Source organism: Pan troglodytes, chromosome 3 (genome assembly GCF_028858775.2).
Source record: "Pan troglodytes isolate AG18354 chromosome 3, NHGRI_mPanTro3-v2.0_pri, whole genome shotgun sequence".
Taxonomy (NCBI): domain Eukaryota; kingdom Metazoa; phylum Chordata; class Mammalia; order Primates; family Hominidae; genus Pan; species Pan troglodytes.
The window spans coordinates 152070734-152096342 of record NC_072401.2 but is presented as its reverse complement, the minus strand read 5'-3'; the positions used below and the strand labels follow the sequence as shown (position 1 = coordinate 152096342).

Below are 25609 nucleotides of genomic sequence, written 5' to 3'. Positions count from 1 at the left end.
CTGTTTCTACAAGCCTTTCTGCTCACTGTGCTTCCACTTACAACTCGTGTTAATATGGTCTTCCTCTTCTTTTCCTGCACCCCCTCTCTTTCTTGTCTTTCTTCGTCTTTTCCTTCTTGTCTATTTGGGTCTTGTCATGCCCACTCAACAGTATCTCCTCCTGCAGAGTCCATTGATGTTCACAGACAAAGCCCAGCAGGATGTTATCATGGTCCTCAAGTTTCCCTCCAACTCCCCTGTTACTCACGTGGCAGCCAACACCCAGCCTGGTTTGGCAACTCCCGCTGTGATCACAGTCACTGCTAACAGGTTATTTGCAGTGAACAAATGGCACAACCTTCCTGGTAAGTAAAGAAATACCATTATAAGGCATGGTAACTGCTGAACACTGTGTAATACCCACTTAAATATAGCATATCTCAACATTTAAGCTTTTAATTTTCAAGCATTAGTCTGAATCAAATTGTTTAATAGTTTGAAAGGCTTAAAAAAGGCCCACGTGAGGCATATAGTACAAATGTTAAAAACATAAACTACTTTTTAGCTTCTGGTGGTTTATCTTTATTCTTGGAGATAAATATTGTTTCTAGTATAGTATTTTAATATAATGATATTCTATATTATGTCCATAAACAGTATATATTTATTTATTTATCAAATGTTTCTCTTTTTTACTTTCATTTTACTTAATAAACACTTGGGTTTTTACAAATTTTTGTTTGTTTTTAGAGACAAGGCCTTGCTCTGTCACTCAGGCTGGAGTGCAGTGGTGTGATCATAGCTCGCTGTAGCCTTGAACTCCTGGGCACAAGCAATCCTCCTGCCTCAGCCTCCTGATTAGCTAGGACTACAGGCACGCAGCACCATGCCTGGCTAATTTTTTTTAACTTTTCATAGAGATGGGCTCGCTATGTTGCCCAGGCTGGTCTTGAACTCCTGGCCTCAAGCAGTCCTCCTGCCTCAGCCTCTTAAAGTGTTGGGATTACAGGCATGAGCCACTATGTCCAGCCACAGTAAACAATTCTGATTGTCTATTATGTGCCAGAAACTGTACCTTTTTGTGCTTGGCATGGTAGTATTGGTAGTATTTGTTGAGGATAATAGAAAAAAAAAAAGAACACTTAAATTACATAGCCAAAATATTGAATATCTGTAAGTACCTTCTGTTCTTCCATTAAATGCTCAACACAGTCATGCTCAACTGAAATAACCATTAGAATCATAAACAGTGCAGATTTAAAGAGGCATTGAAAGTTTATCTACTCCAGCCATGTTTTGCCAGTGAGGACACTGAGCCCAGGGAGCTCGCCTTATTCTGCATCAAATATGCCCAGTCAGTGGCGGAGTTTGAGCCCAGGTTTTCTCACTCAGATTTTATGACCACCCCTCTGTAATGTATTCTCTCTCATTAGAGCAGGAAAGTTGGGACCTGGATTTAGCACTGTTCTCTTTGGCCAGTTAGAATTTTTTTTAAGAAGAAGGAAAATCTTTTAAACTTCTGGAGATTATAGAGTTTTTTCCCAAGCCGTTGTTTTAGGTAGGCAAATTTAAAAGATACATTTTAATAGTTCATGAAATTGTCATTAAATCTCTGAAGTGTGCATAAAGCACTGCTCGTTAGAATACCTGAAATGGTTGCAAAAATACAAGTTCTTGAACAAGGACCTCGTGCCAAATTAAATGCAACAGCTTTCACAAGGGAACAGAATTGACATTCAAACAAAAACTTGGTACATTGACTAAGCTCAATAAGGTATACCTACCACAAAGACTCTGTAGTTGGTATTAGAATTGATTAAATATAGCCATTTTCCTGGGTATATTGGAAATGAAACGATGAAAATAAATGCCAATATTTGACTACAAAATAGATTTCAGAAAAGGTAGAGACAGTAAAAATGGAGGCAGATATTTAATATCTCTATTATTATGTCCTTTTATTCTTTTTTCTTTAAGTAAACTTCTCTTACAGAAGTAAATATTTATGAAAATAACATACTTATATTTTGGGACTAAATATTACAATTTATTTAAGAAATGTGATTTTTTTGTTTCTCTAAACACTTTTTAGAAGAAAAACATGCTGGTGATATGTTCTATCAAATACACTAGAGGATTTACCTACTCTATGTGCGGTTACCCTTAGAGCTTTGCACCAGCATGTGTGACTTCAGGACCACCAATGATGATGCTTATCCTGGGTGGCTGTTTGTGGCAGCCCTGAGAGCTTCTTCAGTTTAAACAGAGTGACATCAGATGTGAGGAGGGGCAAACCTTGCAACTGCTGGAAAGCCCTGACTGTACTCTGCCCCCATCTTTACTTTAGCCTAGGAAGAGCTGGCTCAATGGGAACTGAGCTGGCTCAACCACAGGGCTCCTCGGTCTCCAGCTGATTTCAAGTTTTAGCACTGATAACCCTAAGCATTTAAGACCCTAAGCGTTGATGACTAAGCCTCTGGCTTTCACCTTTCCAGCAAGCTGGTGTCCCTCACTACAAAGCTTGCTTCCCTTAATACCTAGTGGTCAGGTATTATCTTCTCCACTTCCAATTTTTCTATAAATAAATATGTAAAGTGATTTAGGGGTAGAGTCCCACTGCTGGAGTACCACTTAGGATGCATCCAACTGTTCCCAGTCCTGGCTCACCTTTCTGTAAGATAGCTAGGGGAACTGCAAGGTTCTGCAGAATCTTGCCTATATTTCTATTCAGTGAGCTTTCATTGTGTCTATAACCATGTCATTAGAGATGTTTGTCTTCACCCTTTCCATACATACTGCCTTTACAGTATGACACAGCAACTTTTCACCAGAAAAATACAAAAAGCGATAACATATGGGAATACACCACAGGCAGTTATCTTTCTAGAATGTGATCTCCAATTTGAGCTGCACCTGCAACTAAGAATATTAAGCGTTTATTATATTAAGTCTATGCTTCATTTTAGGTATGTTTACATAAATCTAACCTTTCATTCTATCTCTTGCTACCTTTACCTGTCACTATGCCTTGATTTAAAACAAACATCAAAAATCCCTGACAGTTTTTCTTTGGTAAATATCAAATCCATATTACAATATTTATTTTTTTAATTTTAGGTTCTGTTTCTTTTCTGAGGATCTATGATTTCCATAGCTCATTCATTAGACAGCTGGTTCCCCTCAGTTCTTTGAGTAGTATCTGATTTAGAAAATAAATAATCTTTAACCTCCCTTCTCATTCAAAGGATCTTGAAAACCTCCAAAAATTAGAATAACACCAGCAAATGTTTATAGAGCATTTTTCTAGTTTCTAAGATTTTCCTTCTTCTTAAAAAAAATTCTAACTGGTGGCCAAAAAGAACAGTGCTGAATCCAGGTCCCAACTTTCCTGCTCTAATGAAAGAGGGGAGAGGTGGTCATAAAATCTGAGTGAGAAAACCTGGGCTCAAACTCTGCCACTGACTGGGCATATTTGATGCAGAATAAGGCGAGCTCCCTGGGCTCAGTGTCCTCACTGGCAAAACATGGCTGGAGTAGATAAACTTTCATGCCTCTTCAAGTAGTGTTTTAATCATTTTATGTGTATTAACTCAATCTTCTTAACAACCTGAGGATGTAGGTTCTGTACTTAGGTTGAAACCATATGAAATCGTGTTTTTTTATAGGTCAAAACAGTCAGTTATTGGCAATTTCATATGGTTCAATCTAACCTATTTTATAGATCAGGAAATTGAAACATAGAGATTACATAACTTGACCAAGGTCATACAGCCAGTCAGTGGCAGAAGTAGGATTTGAAGCATCAGCAAACCTCCTTAAACCCATTTCACTGACAGTTTGGTTTAAATGTTTCTAAGATCTCAGATTATCAGAGAAGTAGAGGGAAATTCTAAAGGTATTAATGTTGATTGACACTGGTATTGCTGGAAGTAAGTGGCACTATTGGGTAGACCAGAGGCTGTGGTGCATTTTTCCTGGTCCTCCCTTGTGAGTATCCTGTGATTTCTTTGCCAGCAGAGACAGTAATCAGCAAAGACAAATACCTTTTGGGTTTTTTTTAAAAGAGTCATTGTGGTTTCTTTTCTTCAGCTACTTTAGTTTCTTATACATACTGTAATTTCTAGTGCCAATACTGTACTTAGGTGTTTTATCAGTATTAATGATCTTCCAAACATCTTTAAAAAGTTGGTATTTACTAACTGGAGAAACTATGACAGAGTAAGTATGAAATAATCTAATGAACTTATTGAAATGTACCCCATATTTATTTTCAGCCCCTCAAAGACAGATAGATTTCCTAAAATCTTATGGTAAGACAGGAATAATATACAGTAATCGCAGGAGAATAGAAAATTCCAGGCAGCAGTTTCTTGACTATCAAAAGGAAACTGTTGAAATAGCTGCAGAAGCTAAGATCTGATAAGACCCTGAAAAAACCAGGGTGCAGGCCAAGCTGGCTGAGACTGTCTGGACCCAACATGGTGCTGAGTTTGATCTAGGTTTCACATAGGACCTCATTATATGCTCATTAACATACAAATCACACACCCACCAGGGCCATGACCGTTCCAGGAGCACTCATATTTGGTGTAAAAATGGTTGGCACCACAGTTCTGAGAAATCGCCACCTTTTTCCAGGAATCTTCATGAACATTCCACCCCTTGGTTAACAGAAACCCATAAAGATAGGAACCCCAACGCCCCTTGTCCACGACTCTCTCTTGAGTACACCCACACTCCCCTTTTGAGTGTGTACTTTTTGCTTTGCAATAAATCTCCATACTTTCACTATTTTCTGACTTGTCCCTGAGTTTCTTCTCACCACAGTGTCAAGAGCCAGGGTTGAGGTCCCACTGGTGTTTGGGGACCTCCCCTAGCCCACCGGTATCAATGGCATTAAGCAGAGCTCTAATACCAACCAAGCAATAATGTGAATGCTTGTGAGTCTATAAAAAGTAGATACTGAGCAGGGTGAATGGCTGAGTCGTTTGGGGAAAATAGTTTGGAAAAGGGCCCAGAATTTAACTGTCAGAACTATGAAGCTGAAAAGATAATCTATTCTGAACCCTGTTTTAGGGTTTATGATTTGCACGAGGTTGCATCAGGTAGTTCCTGATTCCTGATATACTTCCTCTCTACCGAAAGTCCTTCTCCCTTTCAGAGGGAAACAGCCTGCAAAACCTCTCTTCAATTATAAAATAAGTATGCCTGAATCTTTAAAACCATTTTGAGAATTGAACAAAGTATTCTTAGGATAGATTGATTTTTGTTATTCATCTCCTTCTCAGAGTATTTTTAAATTGAAACCATGGAAATATTAAATATTAATAAAACTTCTTTTTAAACCCTCAATCCAATCTTTAAGAAAATATTTCAGCCAAATGCATTTAACTAAAACATTTATCTGCGGATAGCTTTCTTTGTTTTTATTCAAACTTTCAATTGATTGATTTTAAGTGATGGATGAAACACTAAATGTTCCCTGACTTAGAGCTTTCCCTTTCTCCATCATAAGTTGACATTTTTGTAGATCCTTTGTGCTGTAGCATTCAAAACTGCCTTTTTAAGAAGTAACAAAAAAATAGTATTTGCTACAGTCAGCAGATGGTTGTCACATTTTGTTTTCAGTGCGCTTTACCACTTAATTTTGTTTTGTTGCAGCATCAGAGGTTGCCAGTCAAGCATCTGCTATAGCTTATGGCCTAGGACTGGAGCCACTGCTGATGGCACATGTTCAGAGCGGCACTAATCTAAAATAAATGTTTAATAAGCTAGCCATAAAAGCACCTGGATTTTTGTTCTTTAAATTTCACAAAACTGCATGAAAGATTTAGAGATTGGAAACAATTCTACATAAGGTTTGACTTACGCATTTTTATGTAGTTTAGTATATAAAAAATAATGCCTTTTTTCTTTATCTTTTGTGAATTCCAGCTCATCAAGGTGCTGTACAAGACCAGCCATACCAGCTGCCAGTGGAAATCGATCCTCTCATAGGTCTGTCACTTCCTTCTCTCTTTGCGATTCATTAAGCTCTGTATGGTGGCCCTGAAGTGTAGATTACAGTTGTTTTTCACTTGCTGGTTGCTGGGAATGGAATTTTCCTGATAAACCATTTGCATGCAAATTGGAATGCAATGAGCTGTGGCTATGCTGGTATTTCATCAACTCCCCCTCGTTGGTTTGCCTAATTTGAACAGGCCTAGGACGCGTGTCACTGAAAATTAATATGGATGCTGTAATAATGTGTGATTGAGAATGCGCATGAAGTACTGTCAGGATAATATTGGATCTTTTCATCACTCAGACTTGTTGATGAGCAGGAGCAAGGCACGTTATGATGAATTGGTGCACCGGTAATGTGATGGAGCTCCTTTGCTAGGAAAATTTTCATAATAACAGTGGGGTTCTTAGCAGCACTGCGTTATGAAAAATAAAACTGTAGTGCCAGGGTTTCATCATTAAAGGAGATCAATCCTTTCTTCCTAGACCCTCTATTCAGTCTGAGGGGATTAATGTGCAATTGCAGAGCAGTTTCAAAGTTGAAATATATTGCCCAGCCAATGGTAGTGTTAAGATATTTGTATTCATTTTCCTAGGGTCCTACAGCCCAATAAATTGCCATTGGAGGTTAAATTTGTTCAGGGGAGAAAAAAATAGGGAGACGACCAGAAAGAGCCATTGGGATGAAATGAGCATCTGCAGCAGATGACTTAGAATATTTAATTGCTGTTAGGCTTTTTGAGTAGATTAGTCGAAATCTCTAGTTTAGCATTTTTCATCCTTACGTGTGGGGATTTCAAATGTGGCATCACTAAGAATGTTAAGCCTCGATTTTGAAGATGTTATTTAATAACTTTTAGAATAAAAACTTACTTGCCTACCTGTGGTGTAATGCTATCGGCATAGATATTTGGCTTGTAATTTTGTCAGATTTTCCTGGCACAAATAAATTTGTTAGAATTTTAATGTTTTTAAAGAAAGCATATGAATGAAGCAGATTTATTATTTTAAAATCCAAGATGTTCCCTTTATATAGTTACCATTTTTGTCTTTAAAAGGCATTGTTTCAATGGAGAGCTAAATGGCTACCATTAGCAGATAGACTATCAGGATGAACAGAAATAACCTTAAGCTCTAAACCAATTCATTTATCATTTCCCCAAGTATAATCAGAAATCTAATACGTAATTATCTATATGAAGGATAAATACCACTCTGGTTCTTAAATCTTGTTTTGTTTTGAGTAGATATGATTTGCCATATATTAAAAAAAACTAAAATGCTCACTTGGGTAGTTTAAAAGTCAGGAAAATAATAAAGCCCATTTGCTGAGTCATTTAAAGCATTATTTCTGAATTTTAGACCCATCATTTTCTTTGCACCTTGACAATGAATATCCTATGCTATCAAGTCTAATTAAATGAATTCAGCAATTGTTGTAACCCTTTAGGGTAAGCATGGGTAAACTTTTTTGGTAAAGGGCCAGATAGTAAATATTTTAAGTTGAGCACCTCTAATCTGCAAATCCCAAGCCCCAAATACTCCAAACTCTGAAACTTTTTAAAGACCAACGTGACAAGACAAGTGGAAAATTCCACACCTGACCTCATGTGACAGGTCACATTCAAACACAGTCCAAACTTTATGTCAGGCACAAAATTATTTAAAATATTATATAAAATTACCTTCAGGCTATATATATATATATATATATATATTCTATATGAAACACAAATTAATTTTGTGTTTAGACTTGGCTATCATCCCCAAGATATCTCAATCTATGAAAATATTTCAAAATCTGAAAAAAAAATCTGAAATCTAAAACACTTCTGGTCCCAAGTGTTTCAGATAAGGGAAACTCAAGCTGTTCTTAACTCTACCAGTATAGCACAAAAGCCACCATAAATAAAAAAGAAAGGAATGAACGTAACTCTTTTCTAATAAAACTACATATACAAAATCAGGCATGGGCAGGATTCAGCCTTTGGCCCTAGTTTTGCTGTCCCTGCCCTAGATCACTGGTCAACAGACTTTACACTTCTACCTCCTAAAAGAATTATTTAAAACCATGTATCCTCTCAGACAGTTTTTAAGTTGACATCTAAAAGTTTTCATCACAAGTTCAAATAGTTGCAAAAGTTATACATTCTGGCATAGTGTAAAAATTGTTTAATATATCCAATAGAATCTAAGTATCAGAGTGAATTGATAGTAAACAAAATTTTAATATATCCAGTAGAATCTAAATATCAGAGTGAATTGATATTCAATATTTTCTGTTTCTAAAAAATACATTGAAAACCCATTAACATATGGAAATTTCACATTATTACTTTTTTATCTTGAATTTATATTTTCATTCTACTTCCCCCAGATAATTTTATGTTAACTTTAAAAAATTGATTACCCTATTATGCTTTTCAGCCATAAAAATGTGTCTGCAAAATTAAGCATATGTATTCAATTTAAATTTTAAAATTTCCTATGACCATAAGGCTCAGCCTTTAAAATAAATTTATCTGTATTGAGTGATTATTACAAATATTAATGTATTTATTTAATTATATTATAAAGTTTAATAAATGTTTATTTACATAAAATGAACATTTATTAAAAATACATCATCAGCAGGTCTATCTTACTTGTTTTTATAGATGGAACCTCTGAGCAATGTTACTCACTTAGGAAAATAGATGGGAAAGAGCTTTGTTTCAACTGTACCACTCAAATCTTTGAACTCTCTGCATTAGTGGCAATTCATATAGTGATCTATTATTAAGAGTTATTTTTATGGTTTATTATTAAGTAATCTATAATTTTAACAGTCTATCATTAAAACTTATTTTTAATTATCTACCAATTGACAGCATGATTGGATCCTTATTCCATTTTATTGAAAGCAGTAAATTGGAAACCACCTGACTTGCAGAATGATTTGATACTTATACATTCACTTTTCAGTATCACCTCAGTATTTTGAATTGTCCCTTTATTGGGGGCAAGAAATTACACTCAGCTAAAGCACATAGTAAGATTCTGTGTGGAAGGGAAATATGTCTTTATTTTATCTAGTAGAAGAAGGGCGTGAGAAAGAAGAGGTAAGAAAGGAAAACTCACAGGAGAGTTCTCAGGCAAATCAATTTCAAGCAGTAGAATATATTAAAGTTGAGGAATTAGAAAATTACTGGTATTAACTTCTGAACCTGTGTATCTCTTAGGAAGTCTTACACCTCCAGGGGTATGCATACCCTAGTTTGAAGACTGCTTATCTAGATAAATATACCTTAGCTGGATGGGGGACTTGGCAATGTTAAATTACAAGTAAGCACTTGCTTAGAAAATAGTTCACGTGTGTGCTGAGGGGGCATCAAGCCTTTGCCAATGGGTACTTTGTGGTCACTCAATTCAAAATTATGTACATGCCCAAATCTGTTGAGGTCCTCCCAAGAGATCATCCCAATCCCCCAAGAAAGTTCAGCGAAAGTTTATATCATAGGAGCAAAAGTCACATAAACACTGACAAGAATAAACATGTTTACAGCTCTCATGTGGAACAAAGTACTGCAGTAACCAGTGCAGAAAGTACCACATACCTTGTTTTAATTGCTAGGTTTCTTGGAATTAAAAAAAAAATTGTATCACACAACTTCATTGCAATGGGATACTTGATTGCTGTTGGTGGACACTGTCTCTCTGTAATAACACTATGATATCCACAAAAGCTTTTATTATCTGCCAGCAACTTCCCTTTGTTAGAAGGAGAGGGAAAAAATGATTCCCAACTAGGATTCTGCCCTTTTCACTACTGCTGTCACTTTCTAGCCCATTAATCCTCCAAAAGCATATGAAGCCTCCATTATCAAACAGTTATCCAATAATCTTAAATGGTTGTGTCCACAGACATTAGCAGAATTTCTGCAGTGTTGCACATGTATGTGTACGTGTGTGCCGTGTTGTGTGTGCCATGAGGGCAACAGATCCATCAGTCCTCTGTGTCCCCAGTGGCTCCCAGCACAGCACTGGAGAGTATTTTGAATACTTTTTTTTCTTCTGTTTTACTTTCTGAGCTTTCTATTAAACTACCCACATTAATATAGTTATTACATACAATGAATAGCATATAAATATTTTTCTATGTTTGATTTTTCAAAAAATTGAAAATTATGGTGAAAAGCTTAATAATCAGATGCCGAAGTTTGTTTGTTCTGATTTCTGGTACAATCAAATTTCTTTAGCAGCATCAGAATCCTTACTTGTACTGGAGAGATGATGGTGAAATAACCCTTAGATCACTAATAACAAAGCTTTCTATTTGGTTGGCCTCAATGCCAAAAAAGTCATCTCAGTGAAGATTCTGTTTCTGATAATGGCACAGTCGATGGTGTATTTCTGGACGATTATTACTCTTCCCATGTGCTCGGTGTTGCTCTATGTCTGACCTTTTTCTTGGTGACAAACCCCATCTCAGGTGCACCGTAGCACTTTGAAACACACTGCCAAGGCTGTCTTGTTTTATTGCTTAAATAAGGAGTAAGAAAGTGGCAGTCTGCTGTGCTTTGACTTTTTCAATTACAGGAATCTTTAATAAACAGTCATTCTACCCTTTCCTTACATGCAAGTGCAGTTGTAAACAGGGGAAATGGGAGTTCCCATCTAGTCAAATTAAAGACCCGTTAAAGCCAAAGTAGTACAAGATGCTACAATATTTCAAATATATGACATTTAAATCCTAATATCTCTTCCTTGTGACAAAATGTTAAAGGTAATAGATTGTCACAACATGAACCATTCTCATGACAATAAATGTAATGAGATTGTCAGAAACACAAACCTAACTGTGATGCAATCTGGAGATTGTAATCTAGTTTGGTTCTGCCCAAGAGCTAGAAAGCATGTTCTGTGAATTGTGCTCTATTTTTAAATTGTAGTGTGTTATTCTTTCTTTCCTCTAAGCAAAATTTTTAACTGAGATATTGAATTTAGCTACCCACATTTTTCCAGCAATTGGATATGTTTTCCTACTCGGTTTTTCAATTATTATACTTAAAATTAAGGATCAAGTACTCTTATCTGGGAATGTGTCTCCTCTTCTCCCTCACTATAGAATTTCTTTGCCCATGTGGGTTTAATAGTTGTTTTTTCTCCCTATTCTTACAGCCAGCAATACAGGAATGCACAGGAGGCAAATCACTGACCTTTTAGACCAAAGTATTCAAGTGCATTCCCAGTGCTTTGTCATCACTTCAGACAACCGCTATATTCTCGTCTGTGGCTTCTGGGATAAGAGTTTCAGAGTCTATTCTACAGACACAGGTAATTTTCATTTTCTTTATCAGTGAACTAAAGTTTACTATAAGTAGTATTGAGAGGCTTAGGATGCATTCTTATCTGCTTCCTTCCAAAAATTACAAAATCCTAAAATTTACAAAATAGGGAGAAGAGGGCATTGTTTTCCCTCTTCAAATAATAATCTACTATATATAGTCCACTATTAAATTTGCTTCAGCATGTTTGTAAGAGACAGTTTGGGTTTGTGACCCAAGCTCATGCTTACAGAATAAATGATTCATTTTGAAGGCAAATCCTGGTATGTAAATACCATGCATGAGTATATGCATAATCTTACAGCAAGTGCACATACACAGAAGTGTATTTTCTCACTTTTGTATTATTTAAAGGATTTTCTTTTTCCTACTTGAAAGACTCATTAAGTCTAACTCTTGGCAGTAGATATCTTGCCTCCACCCAATTCTGCCTAGAATCTTGCTGAAATCTACACCATCATGAAGAAAAGTAGCTGACTATTGCTTTTATGTGTGACAGGAGCTCTTGTTAAAATATAAAAATTTTCAGTCTATATATTCATTTACATGCATCTCCCTAAGGGACAAACCAAGCTGAGCTCAGTATTACTGTAGGAGATCCGGCTGAGTAAATGTTTACAAATTTTTGCATGTAAGAAATTGAGAAACGTTGAGAAATTTAATGGTGTCCCTTAAAATAATTTAGAAATTGTTACAGGATGAAATAAAGTTATAGTAAATATATAGTTTGATATTTAAAATAATTAAAATGAGCTCTTAATTCTTTAGAGCTAATTGATCTACAGTCGTGTGTTGCTTAACAACAGGCATACATTCTGATAAATGCATTGTTAGGGGATTTTATCGTTGTGCAGCATCATAGAGTATACTTACACAAACTAGATGGGATATTCCAGTATACACCTAGGCTATATGGGGTCACCTATTGCTCCTAGGCTACAAATCTGTACAGCATACTAGTATATGGGATACTGTAGGCAATTATAACACAACGGTAAGTATCTGTGTGTCTAAACACATCTAAAAATAGAGAAGTTCCAGTAAAAGTATGGTATAAGAGATAAAAGCCATTCCATTGTCTTCTGCAAGTAAAAAATAATAATAATAAAAGATAAAAACTGGCATACCTGTATAGGGCACTTCCCATGAATGAAGCTTGCAGAACTGGAAGTTGCGCTGGGTGAGTCAGTGAGTGAGCAGTGAGTGAATGTGAAGGCCTAGGACATGACTGTACACTACTGTAGACTTTATAAAACTCTGTACACTAAATTTGTTTTTAAAATTTTTTCTTTACTAATAATTGGCTTACTGAAGCTTTTTTACTTTATAAACTTTTTAATGATTTTAAGCTTTTCAACTCTTGTAATAACACATAGCTTAAAACACAAACACATTGTACAACTGTACAAAAATATTTTCTATATATCCTTATTGTATAGGTTTTTTTCTATTTTAAAAATTTTTTTAGAAAACGAAGACAAAAACATATAAATTAGGCTAAGCCTCCATAGGGTCAGGATCATCAATATCACTGTCTTCCACCTCCACATTCTTGTCCCACTGGAAGGTCTTCAGGGGCAAGAACACGCATGGAGCTTTCATCTCCTGTGATAACACTGCCTTTTGGAATACCTCCTGAAGGGTTTGCCTGTGCCTATTTTAGAATCAACTTTTTCTTTTTATAGGTAGAAAGACTACACTTTAACAATAAAAAGTATGGGATAATAAGTACATAAACCAGTAACAGAGTTATTTATTATCAAGTATTATGCACTGTACATAATTGTATGTGCTGTATCTTTATACATCTGGCAGTGTAGTAAGTCCATTTAAACCAGCACCACCACAAACGTGAGTGATGCGTTGCACTACAGCGTTACCACAGCTATGATGTCAATAGGTGACAGGAATTTTTCAGCTTCATTATAATATCATGGGACCACCATCATATATGTGGTCCATCGTTGACCAAAAAGTTGTTATAAAGCTCATGACTGTATATTATGACAGTAGATATTTCAACTGGAACAAAGGCCTACATATATCTTTATTTAATGTTGTAGGAATTGAAAAATCTTTTAAATTAAAATTTCTAGTTATTTGAATGCTTTATGGTAAATCATCTTTCAGTCTTATTAATAATCTTTATAAAATGTTTGAGTCCATACTCCTGCCTTAATATAGTTTATAGAGCAATTAATTTTTGGTTATTCAAGGAGTTTGTTCTTGAACATCTTTTTAATCTTTATTGTTTGTTATATGGAATTGATGACATGGTTTTCTTATAGTTTGCATCTTTATTCTGTAGGTGTAGGAAAGAAAACATCACCATTCAAGCCTTTTTGATTATTTGGGCTTTTACTAGATGTTTAAGTCTATGGGGTGGATTACTATTGAACCTAAACACTCCTCTTTGAGTCTTGGACATGTCTTTTTTTTCTGCCTATTTTAAAGAAGACAGTTGGAGACAGTATAAGAGACAGTTGGAGTACAGTGGCACAGTTATGGTTCACTGCAACCTCAAACTCCTGGCCTCAGGTGATCTCCTCCTGCGTCGGCCTGCCAAGTAGCTGGGACCACAGGCACATGCCACTACACCCAGCTATTTCTTGTTTTTTTTGCTTTTTTTTTTTTTAATTTTTATAGAGACAGGGTTCTCACTCTGTTGTCCAGGGTGGTCTTAAACTCCTGGAGTTTTTCTCAAATATTCTTTTGGACTTCATATTGTTTTTCCATATGTTTTTTAAGTGATTAAAACATTTTTAAACATGAAAATGAATTTTACACTGTAATATAGAACTAATAGAACTGTAAACCACTCTTTTTGGTTTACAGTGCAAACCATAGAGTAATTCACCACCACCACAATCAAGGTGCAGAGTGCCCCCAAATACCCTGTGCCACCTACTAGAAGTCAACTTTTTACCCCACCCTCAACCTCCTGGCAACAACTAATCTATTCCTCATCTTTAGTTGTGCCTTTTTCAGAATGTCATATAAATGGAATCACAAACCATGTCTATCTTTGGTTTTGACATTTGAGTGTTTTTAGTTTGTTGACATTCTATATTATTGCTTTTTAAAGACACTCAGTATTAACATGTAAAGCTAACTTCACTTTCATATAACACTAATAATTAAAATCCTATATTCACACAATTTTATAGAATTTATAAAATTCTCTCACATACTAGATATTGTTTCAGTCTCACAATAATCCTGTGAAGTAGACAGGTGTCTTATCCCCATTTTTCAGATAATAAAACTGAGGTTTAGAGAGATTATATAATTCATTGAAATGTATGTAGCTAATAGTGACAGAAGTAGGCCTTGGACCTAGCTTTTTAAATTTTAAATGTAGCACACTTTGTGATCATAGCATGTTGTCTCATCTAGGTGTTACCAGTCAGTCACTGATTTTTTGGGGAAAATGCTGTAATTTGTAACACTAAGTTCCTAGTATGTCTGCCATGTTACATTAGACTTCATAAACCTGATGTCATTCTTTTCCCTCTTTCAAAATACCTTCTAATGTACTGTCTTTAAAAATGTGTGTGTTTGTGTGTATAAAACGTACAAATAAGGAATAGCCTTAAACTTCATTTCAGTGGGACTGACTTAGCTTGTGAAATAAAAATATTTATACTTACCAGAAAAGTTGTATAAAAAAAATCTCAAACGATAGTCCTGGTGTCTTTCTTAATATCTTGTATAAAAACTCTGATGCTAGTTTTATTTAAAATAATTTCAGTTAAGGTAAATATGTGTCTGTGATTTTACAACAATAGGAATATTAAATATTTTTTCTTAAGTTTAGCACAGAATCAAGGGAAAATCATATGATCAGTAATATATAATGGCAAAGCTAACACAAGTGTTAAATTCAATTATATTTTAGCACACAAGCCAAAAAAAAATCCTTCTCTTATTAGATTGGGGAGGAGGGAGGAGAAACATGGATTGTAACAGGAAATTCTTTAAACATAAATCATGTTTTCGGGCCACAACCAGAACAGCAGAGGCAACAATAAAACCTTCCCCTGGCAGTCGGAATTATTTTCAGGCCACATTTTAGATTCAGTGGTGCAGAGTCCTGAGCTTGAATTTTTTTATTTGTAGCACAGCTGTCAAATAAAACATTAACTAGAAAATTTGTTCTGTCAAAAAAGGGATATTCTAGTGCTTGTGGTAATATTTGATATTAGTGTGTGGAGAGGTGGACTGGTATTAAAGGAAACAAAAAATAAAGGTTGAGGAACACTTATAAGATTATCAGAAAATAATTTACCAAAAAGAGCAGCAGGTATTTATATGCTGTGATTTATTTAGGAGGAGTGAACCTCAACCTTATAGCAATAACAAATATTGCTGAGGAAGGCTGCCAGAACAGGGAAAAGTAAACTTAAAAAAATAATGTTTTCCAGAGTTGAGCCCAAAGTATAAATTGTAAAGAATAAAGTTAATTTGTGTTAACATATAAAACCCTTTAGATGTAACTGCTTAAATGTCACTCTCTCATTTAGATCTTCCCTGACACCCAGTGTAAATTTGTTCTATCTTGTTATTGTCATTAATCCAACCTTGTTCTTTTATAATACTTATCCCTATTCATAATTATATACCAGTCTGGGTTTGTTTAATGACTGTCTGCCCCCAAGACTGTAAAGGCTATGAGGGCAGGGACCATGTCTATTTGTTCACCACTGTATACAGGTAAGAAGGCCTAATGCTTGGCACTTAATAGGTGCTAAGTATTTGTTGAATGAAAACTAATTGTGATAACTTTTTGGAAAACAATCAAAACACTAAAAATTTTGAAAAGGAACCACCATGACTGAATGTATGTTTCCTTACACTGACATTGGAGAAACAGAGCAGTGACTTCAACTCATGAGAATTACCATGTGACTCTTGTAAAACTCTGCCCCTATATTTAATCCATCCCACCTTTACAGCTAAATTTTTTCCCTTTGTCCTCACATGAGTTGGAAATTAAGTTACCAAGTGAATAGCTGTTCTTTGCAAGCCTCCTACTGCACTAAGAACACCTGGGTTTCCTCTATGTCGTCTACCTCAAGTACCTGGTTAGTTATTTCACTCATCCTCACTCCTACAACCCACTGAGTGTTGGGTTTCAAATCTGAAATAAGCCTGCCCATACATAATCTATTTAAATCACACCTATATTTTATGTGCTCTCAGCATTTAGGCATAGGCTAAAGCAGAAGTCATATATATACTCTATGATCACATCACTATATGATGTATTCATGATATATGATGTATATATGATGTATTTCTTTCAGTAGTTAAAATACATGGATTTAACCTTTGATTTTCTAGTTACTAATAAGACTGCTTTCAGCTACCTAACTTTTGTCTTATCCTATGTAAGGCCTGCGTGTAATCTGATCCCCGCCAGTTTACCACTGAACCTCCACATTCTGTTTGTCATGTAAATTGGAAATGAAGTAAAAATTATTATATATTTCACATTTAATTTGCTCAATTTTTTTTAATTCTTGAAGGTCTTGGATTCTATTTTATTCTTTATTGATATAAGCTTATTTTTTAATGAAATGTTTTGGTGTCAACTTAAAAGGCTGAAGAAATTCAAAAGTGAACATCTTGAACATTTAGCAGCTAGAGACACTTGCTTTGAAGTCTGCTCTCCCTTAATCACAGGAGAAAAAAAGTACTATATTAGTTTTGCAACTTGAGATTGAAGTGAATCTGATTTTAAATTTATTAGAAGTAGGCTATATGCAAGACTGCCACTCATGAATGAAAACATGTATTTGACTTTTCCATCTGATTTAGATAATATTTCAGAATTTTATTTCTAAATGTTCAGCCTTCATAAGCCTTAGATTTATTAAAATCAAGAATTTTAAAAATTTAATGTAAATATTATCTTATATTTATTATCTTGAAAAGTTAAATACACTTGATATGCCAGTACTTGGGACCTTAACCTTTTAAGAAGTTTACAATGTATTACGGGTTAAACACATAACCTATTTAGGCATATTAATTTAATTTTCAGCTTAGTAGCCTTTTTTTCTTGAACATCGGAATTATATTTTATATTTTATAATCAAAATATAAAAACTTATTTAAAGAAAAAGAAAGCCATGCTGAATATTAAGGGTAGACATTGTATGGCATTCATCTGTAGACTCTGTAGACATTTCAAAGGAAATATGTAAGCTAGAAATTCTAAAGATGGAATGGGGGTCTGTCACAGATATTTAATTGTTTAGACAAGTTTGTGTGAATTACTACCACCATATCTGGTTAAACAAAGATTCTTAAAAGGTGAGGGCTGCTGGGCACGGTGGCTCACGCCTGTAATCCCAGCACTTTGGGAGGCCCAGGCGGGTGGATTACAAGGTCAGGAGATCGAGACCATCCTGGCTAACACAGTGAAACCCCGTCTCTACTAAAAATACAAAAAATTAGCCGGGCGTGGTGGTGGTGGGTGCCTGTAGTCCCAGCTACCTGGGAGGCTGAGCAGGAGAATGGTGTGAACCCGGGAAGCAGAGCTTGCAGTGAGCCGAGATCGCGCCACTACACTCCAGCCTGGGCGACAGAACGAGACTCCGCCTCAAAAAAATAAATAAAAATAACAAAAAAGGGTGAGGGCTTTACTTTTTTTCTGACACCTTTACATGAACAACTGTTCTGTGTTTGAAGCCCTAGATATATAGTAAGTTTACTGGGTTCCTCTCCTTTGTCCCCAGTCATTACCATCTTGATTTCACCCTCAAGGAATTTTCATCAGAAAATTAAGACAAAGAATCACCTGGCTCAAATTGCAATCACAATATATTAGTTCTTTCATCATAATTTCCATATAATCCTGATTTGAAAAGGTAGAAGCTCTCCAAAGTGTCTTATATTGTCTTTGTATAGGTCACTTAAAACAAGAAATACATTAAATCTTCAGTAAATCAGAAATAGGTTTTTATTAGTGACATCTAAATTATGAGTACTTTTACAGAAAAGCAACTAAGTTTAATTTTGAATCATATAGAGTAACTCAAGAAAGTGTTAAAATGGTTCCAAAAGGGTTCTCCTGGGCCTGCTTTAATCAGTAAACATGATTCATTTGTAATTTATAGAAGCCATTTGTAATGATACAGTGCCATGGTCCTCAAGTATTATTTGTTGAAATAGTTTTAACACATGCCTTTCAAAAATGTTAACACTTTTCAATTGTTTTTTTGTTGTTCTTGTTAGCATGCAAAGAAAACTGTTAGGTTGGACCATGTCAAATTATTATAAAATCTGAATTATGACCATCAGAGTTCATATAGCTTCGTTGTTTTACAAGTTATCTGTTCACTAGAATTTTTATTTTTTTAATAGCATTTTTAAAGAAAATTGTTTTGCATTACAGGAAGATTGATCCAAGTGGTGTTTGGCCATTGGGATGTCGTCACTTGCCTTGCTCGTTCTGAGTCATATATTGGGGGAAATTGCTACATTCTCTCAGGGTCACGTGATGCAACTCTTTTGCTGTGGTATTGGAATGGAAAATGCAGTGGGATTGGAGATAACCCAGGCAGTAAGTATGACTCATTTTTAAAGTAAACTTTTACAAGGATGTAGAGAATAACATTTTGCAGTAAAGTTACCTTTTTGTTATGGTAAAAGTGAAACAGGATTATCAAGTATTTTTTATTTATTATAATTTAAGAATGATCCAAATAGCCTCATTATCAATTTTGTGACCATTGATAATTAAAATCTAAGCATGAAATCTTATGTTTCATATTATAGGCTATTCTTATGATCCAAAAATTCTAGTTCTTCATTGGAAATAGCTGTCACCAAATAAAGTAGTTTTTATTCATGAAGATACAGCATAAAAGAGCAATCACATATTACCTTATTGAATTCATATTTTAAAAGAACAAAATAAAAATTATAATTTCATAGAAAGAAACTAGTCTTGATAAAATTATGCTTTCATTTACGTATTAAAAAGATAAAACAGGTCATAAAAGGCCAATGTGGAATACTCAAATTGGCTCTTGGTTTTTCAGATGGGAAATGAAAATGTTCACCAACAGCCTTAAACATCTTTATGAAACTATGCTGAAGGCAGTAAAACAAAAAATGTGTAACCATTTAAAATTGTAATTCACAGAAGGCAAAAAAGGAAGCAGCTACCATTAAAACCAATCGCACACAGCTGCAGAAAAGAAATGGCTTTAGAAAAACACATTAAGAAGTAGGAAAAAACAATTAAAGGGACCACCTGAAAAATGAGAATTTAATTAAAATGATTATGACAACACTGTAGAATTCCTGCAAGAATAGCTTTAGATTTTTACTTCAGAAGGTAGAGCATTTTAACTGCTCTTAAATATTTACAGTTTCTTAATTTAAGGCAAGTTGCAATGTATTTGGTTAAGGAAGGATCACATTCTTCCTGATGACTTTACCTGAATACCCGGTCCTTGCTCTGTCACTCCACCCCAGATTGTGAAATGGTCTAAATATGTTTAAGTCCATCATATTTTGGATTGACTTCTCAAAGCTGTTCTTAAATGTATAATATTTGTATGAAAATGAACCTTTTTTTCAAAACATTTAGTCAAATGCTAGTATAATGTTAAAAGAAGTGTGTGTGAAGTATTTTTCAAAGCTGTTTCTTATTATGTACATTATAGACTTTGATGTGATAGGTAAATACAGTTTTTATTCAATGAACATCTAATAGATATTTCCTGTTTTAATCAAAAAAGGGATAATTTCCTATGCAAATAGGATATGAAAAATAATTTTAAGGCTGTGATGCTATTGATAATACAGACTTTGTGATCAAATTGTAGTGTGTGTATATGTCGGGGAGTAGGTGTACATGTATTTCACATTTATACAGACATCTCTGTAATTACAATAGAAATTACAAAGATGCAAATTTCAGGGATTTTGTTTTTCATATTCTTTTGAAAAGTACCATGTTCTTTTCATCATGAACACAATATTCTGGTCCTTCTTCCTGTCTGTCCTCTTAGAATAAGTGACTACTTTCAATTTCTTTTTTCTTGTTTCTGTAAATCCAGTTACCGAGATTCACTCAATTATCTCAGGCAAACCTATATTTAAAATTGATAATAAATCTACCATTTTGCTATTTATCTCAAAATATTTAAGAACTTTTTCTTGCCTTAAAAATGTAAGATATTTCATGCACATAAAGAAATCTGAACACACATAGATATTTGGGTTCTTGGTTTCTTGTTTTATTTTACTTAATCATGTTCTCTATGTTATACACCATCATTACCAGTGTGTATTCTAAAAAGCAGCTAAAGACCTATTAGCTACACTTGTATGTAATTGCTATTGCATTTCAGAAAGTTAAGTATGCCTTAAAGTTAGGAATTTTCAGCTTTTCGCAAAGGAAGAAAGTATGATATATATCATGATATATGTATACATTTAAATATATTTTCATATGTTTAAATACTTTGTAACTCAACCTAGAGATTGTTTTTACATGCATGGCCTTTAAAAAACGAATTAAGTAGGACTGAACAAATCCTGGGGTTTGTAGTAAAAAAAAAATCTAAGTTCCAAGCTTTGCTGTGGTCCTTCTGTCTTGTCTGTAAAATGAAAGCAACAACAGAACTGAGTTAAGGTGTTATCAGAAGCAAAGGATGATTAGAGCAAATAAATCACCACAAAACACCATCTTCTTGGCATTAGAGTAAATATTATAATGTTATATTTTTCATAGCGTACTTCATCTATACCCTCTCATTGTCTGCAGTATGGTGGACGTTACCTCCTAGTAATGCTAGCAATGAAAAGAAAAACAATAAAAGAATAATATAACAGCACATCTAATAAAAATTTTAGAAAATTGTAATGTATCTTGACTGAATTAAATTACCTTTCTCAAAGTGAACCTTATCCTTTCAAGCCCCTGTATAATGTCTGATGCCCCGATTTAATTTTGCTTCAGCTTTGAAAGATGAATCCAGGAGAAAGACAAATAGGCACTTTTTCTTATAATGAGAATTTACACATATTAGAATAGAAAAATGGAAAATGCAGTCTACGCTTTTCAAAAGAAAATGACAAACAAAAACAAAGACATTGTTACCGTGTGTAAACTGTTTCAAACATTCATGCAAGCTGGTTCGGATTTTATAAGCCTCTGGCTCATTGATGGTTCCACAATGCAGCTGCTGAAGTCAGAGCTTTTCAGATGAAGGGTTTTAGGTTATGTGTATTCCTATATTGTACCTCTTAGATACAATGTAAATGACCTTTAAGAAGTGGTGAAGCGTGTATATACATATAATTGCAATATGTTCTATAAATGCACATTAATACCTCAACTTTAAATTTTTTATTGTAGACTTTTTCTTTCTTGAAGGAAAAATAGATAAAAGAAAACCAGGTTATTGCTTTTTCTGCATTTTATAGGTCTATCTCAGGGTTTTTTTATTTAAAAAATCATGAGAATAGGTAGTCATTTTACTTTCTAGGGTCATAAGCCTACATACACTGTTTTTTCCATATCTAATATTGATGTTATATGTAAAGTTGATAGCTGTATGACAAAGTTTTTAAAATATCATATTGTCTAATATTAATATACATACTGCTTTGGCAATCTCAGGCTAATTCAAACTGGATAAAACCTATAAATACATCGCTTCTCAGCCTTTTGGCTAAGATCAAGTGTAAAACCTATAAATACTGTAATTTGGGGCTTTAAAAAGTGTAGATGTTTTATGAAGCCTGCCTAGACTACATAGCAAAAGGCTTATTTTCCTGTATACCAGATAGTTTTTCATCTTTGACTCTATTGTTTTGTAATAATTATCTCCTGTGGAATGCAGTTTTTTCAATGAGAAGAAAAATGAATATAGGATTCCATTTAATTAGGGATTTAAAAAATGAAATTAACCAAGAATATTTCACTGAGAGATGTTTTGTACATGAAAGCATGGCATCTCTCTCTCCTTGTCCTAGTACTCTGTGTTTTAGGACTGAGCCTTGTCACCAAAGTGCTTTTCCTGAGATAGTTATTTCACCTTCAGAATAATGCTCTCCAGACTGTACATTTTTAAATTTTGGAGAAAATGTTCCCCAGTGCATTCGATTGATAAATAAATACTTTAAACTTTGACATGATCTTATTTAGATAAGCAAGATGAATATATACAAAACAGTTATTATTTATTCACTTTTATATTCATAAACATGGATTTAAAAAATTAAATGTTTATTAGGTATTTTTAGATATCTGAATAATATCTTTTAAAGCCACATTCGATCAGCTTCAGAAGCAAATGGTTGCTAACTGTGAGGGTGTTGCACAGATTTGTGTGTGTAGTATTTCAGTAATACATTTTCCATTCTCGCATTCTGGTTTTGATTTGATTGAAAGGTGGCATTTTTTTTCTTTTCCTCATTGCAATCAGACATGCTAATCTATGTCAGCTTTCTCCTTTATGGGATTGGCGTCTACTGAGAAAAAAAACCTAACTTTTCTTCATAACAACAAGATTCTGTTCTTTAAGAATATTTCAGCACCGTTAATTAGAAAGAAGGTTTTATTAACCATAAGGCTAGCACTAACAGACCACAGAGCTGTTTTTTAAAGTACTGTATGCCATAGCTGCCCTGCTTTTTCTCTGTCTAAAACTTCATTTTGTTATACGCTCATCAATCACTTAAGTCATTACCGTAAATCCTACTGTTGTTAATTTTACTAGTATCACCCTAATGAGACATTCCGGCTATAATTAAAAATGAATTCTAACTTTAAGGCATTCTAAATTTTTTTTAATGAATTTAGAATGATCTTGCCATGTGACTATAAATACTACTGATACACATAGACTACTCATCAAGTCTGTAAGAAAAGTAGTATCATAACATGTCCAGGTGTGAATTATTTACTGGCTGCCTCTGTGCACATGTGCTTATGTGTATGCATATTTTTGTACACATATTTAGGAATTATGTCCTTTTTATTGTGAAGCCTAGTATGTTTTACTGAAGCTACTGATAAATTCTTATTCTTTGTCTTGCCAAAATTTAGGTGGATGTAATATAAACAATATTACTCTCTGTAAGTAGGTGTCCTAGAGCACCATCTGCTGGATGCATTTGGGGACTTAATGTTGGGAAACATGAAAATTGGTACTTGGTTAAGACAGGTGTACTTTGTTTTTAATTGCCTGTGATATATTATTTAAGGGTCACAAATGTCAAGGTATGTACATTTGTGTTGAACCATATGAGTCCTTAAAAAGAAATCACTTTACTCCTCCTTTTACCCTACCCTAACCTGGATTTGCAACTGTACGATAAATATTTTGTGTAAGGAAAAAGCAAGCACAATATTTGCCTAATGAAACAAAGCACCACAGTTGGTGATGAAATAAACTTGTTAGCTTCTTGATCACAGCTCTTCAATAAGTTACCGTTGAGGAAGTTATTTGGATGGTATTTTAAGTTTAGGTTCCTTATGTTCACTAGATTCTGAATAAGAAAGTAATGCTTGAAACAAGAAACCATTCTATACCTGGATATGACTCTTGATCTGATCCTTTGTCAGGAACAAGAGTTCTTGTGTGTGTCTCATCAAGACCTTCCCTTCTGGGCCTGCATTTGGAATGTACTGTCACACTACAGCTACCCTGTATTTTTATTTTTTCCTTGAAGCATTTATCAAGAAGCGTTTTCAAATGGTATGTTGGCAGTGTTCAAGTTCAGGTGACATTAAAAGTATGTCTATGAAATTCTCCAGAAGGTCCAGGATGTTTAGTGCTCCATGATGCAATGCAGGCCCTCAAGTTCCAGCAAAACAACTCTGTATTTACTGCTTGTAACTAATAGTAGATGTGGTAAAAAGGAATTATATTCATATGGCAAATGAATACAACCTTAATGTGCACCATATGCAGAGTGGCGGGGTGATATGCCAATATATCACATTTATTTACCTTGTTTGGTTGCAGAGAAAAATGACTGTACCATTCAGCCCATAGGTTATAGCCATATAAATATGAGAACAGAAGAATTGATGATTTATACCCTCAGATTGAGTATCTTCATATGTAGACCTTTTTAATAGTGCCATGCCAAAGAAAGTTGTCTTGACACTTTATGCTCATATGGGAAATTTAATTTCAAACAATAGTTGGCGTTAGTCTAAGAAAGTAAAAATTCCTTCTAGTCAACTAAACGTAGGATTCTTCTGCTTTTAAAATATTGCAGAACTCTGTGCCGGCGGGGGGGTGGGCGCGGGGGGGTGGTCCATAACATTATTGGTAGAACTACCAAGGATACACTTAATTAAAGCTTCCTGGAACAACATAGTAGACTGACTTTACTACCTTCCAAAAACGCTCATTTCGTAAGAGAAATTCTACGACAGCTTTGTGCCTATGTAACTCACATTTTACTCTAGATATTACTGATAATTTATGAAAAGATAACCATTTTTATATGAAATTCAATATTTAAATCTGTTTTTTTTTTTTTACAAAGCAACAGTTAAACCCTATTTTTTCTAGTTACCTCAATTTTTATGTGCTATGCTCATTTATATGGCTTTACAGAGCAGAAGTTTATAAGTGTTAACAAATTTTTAAAAATTGATTTTCTTGGTCTTTTAACAGGGCCATTATCTAAGTATATCATTACATTTCATTTATCTGGTAATTTTTTAACAGTAATTTTTTTCACATTCAAGTGAGAAAATGAATGTGTTTGATAAGACTTCAGATTTTGGATTTGAAGTGTTTTTATATAAGAAAAAAATTCTCTGAATTGTTTCTGCCTTTTGTGACTTAAGGCTGCATGACTGTTGAGCTTTTTAAGCTTTCATTCTTGTAGCTTGTAACTTTGCACAACTGAGAGACTGCCTTATTTCCTTTGGGTGAGTGGGGTCAGGAGTGTTTAATAGCTAAAGATATGAAACTCCTCTATAGTTTTCAGAGTCCCTTACTTACGTATTTTTAACAAAAGAACATTAAAAATGTTAAGGAGGATGTATTATAAAGAATTTTAAATAATTTGGGTATTTAGGATAAATAGATAAAACCAATTTTCAGTTTTAATTTATATTCATAAAAATCAGACAATGTTGCATTTGCAACAAATCTGGATAAGATTTCACTTCAGCAAATTTTCTACCTGTTTTCTTTTTGGGGGGTAGAATTTTACCATGTTTATGTTACCAGACACTCATATGCAGCTACAGGAGCCATAGCTTACCTAGAACCAAAGACCAAGCCCCTCCATGGGAAAACAACAAA

General features: G+C 34.4%; 1 protein-coding gene across 14 annotated transcripts in view; it reads left to right on the top strand.

Annotated features, from left to right (window-relative positions):
• The window catches only part of LRBA (LPS responsive beige-like anchor protein), a 761353-nt gene that overhangs the window by 704701 nt on the left and 31043 nt on the right, over positions 1-25609 (top strand). For 10 of the 14 annotated variants that reach the window (XM_054683898.2, XM_016952354.4, XM_063809070.1 and 7 more), the window contains 4 exons: positions 152-344; positions 5914-5976; positions 11143-11298; positions 18712-18879. In XM_054683898.2, coding sequence (XP_054539873.1) covers positions 152-344; positions 5914-5976; positions 11143-11298; positions 18712-18879 — 580 coding nt within the window. The remainder of the gene's footprint in view (positions 1-151; positions 345-5913; positions 5977-11142; positions 11299-18711; positions 18880-25609) is intronic. The other 4 variants (XM_063809071.1, XM_526701.8, XM_016952356.4 and 1 more) reach the window with 1 other exon arrangement.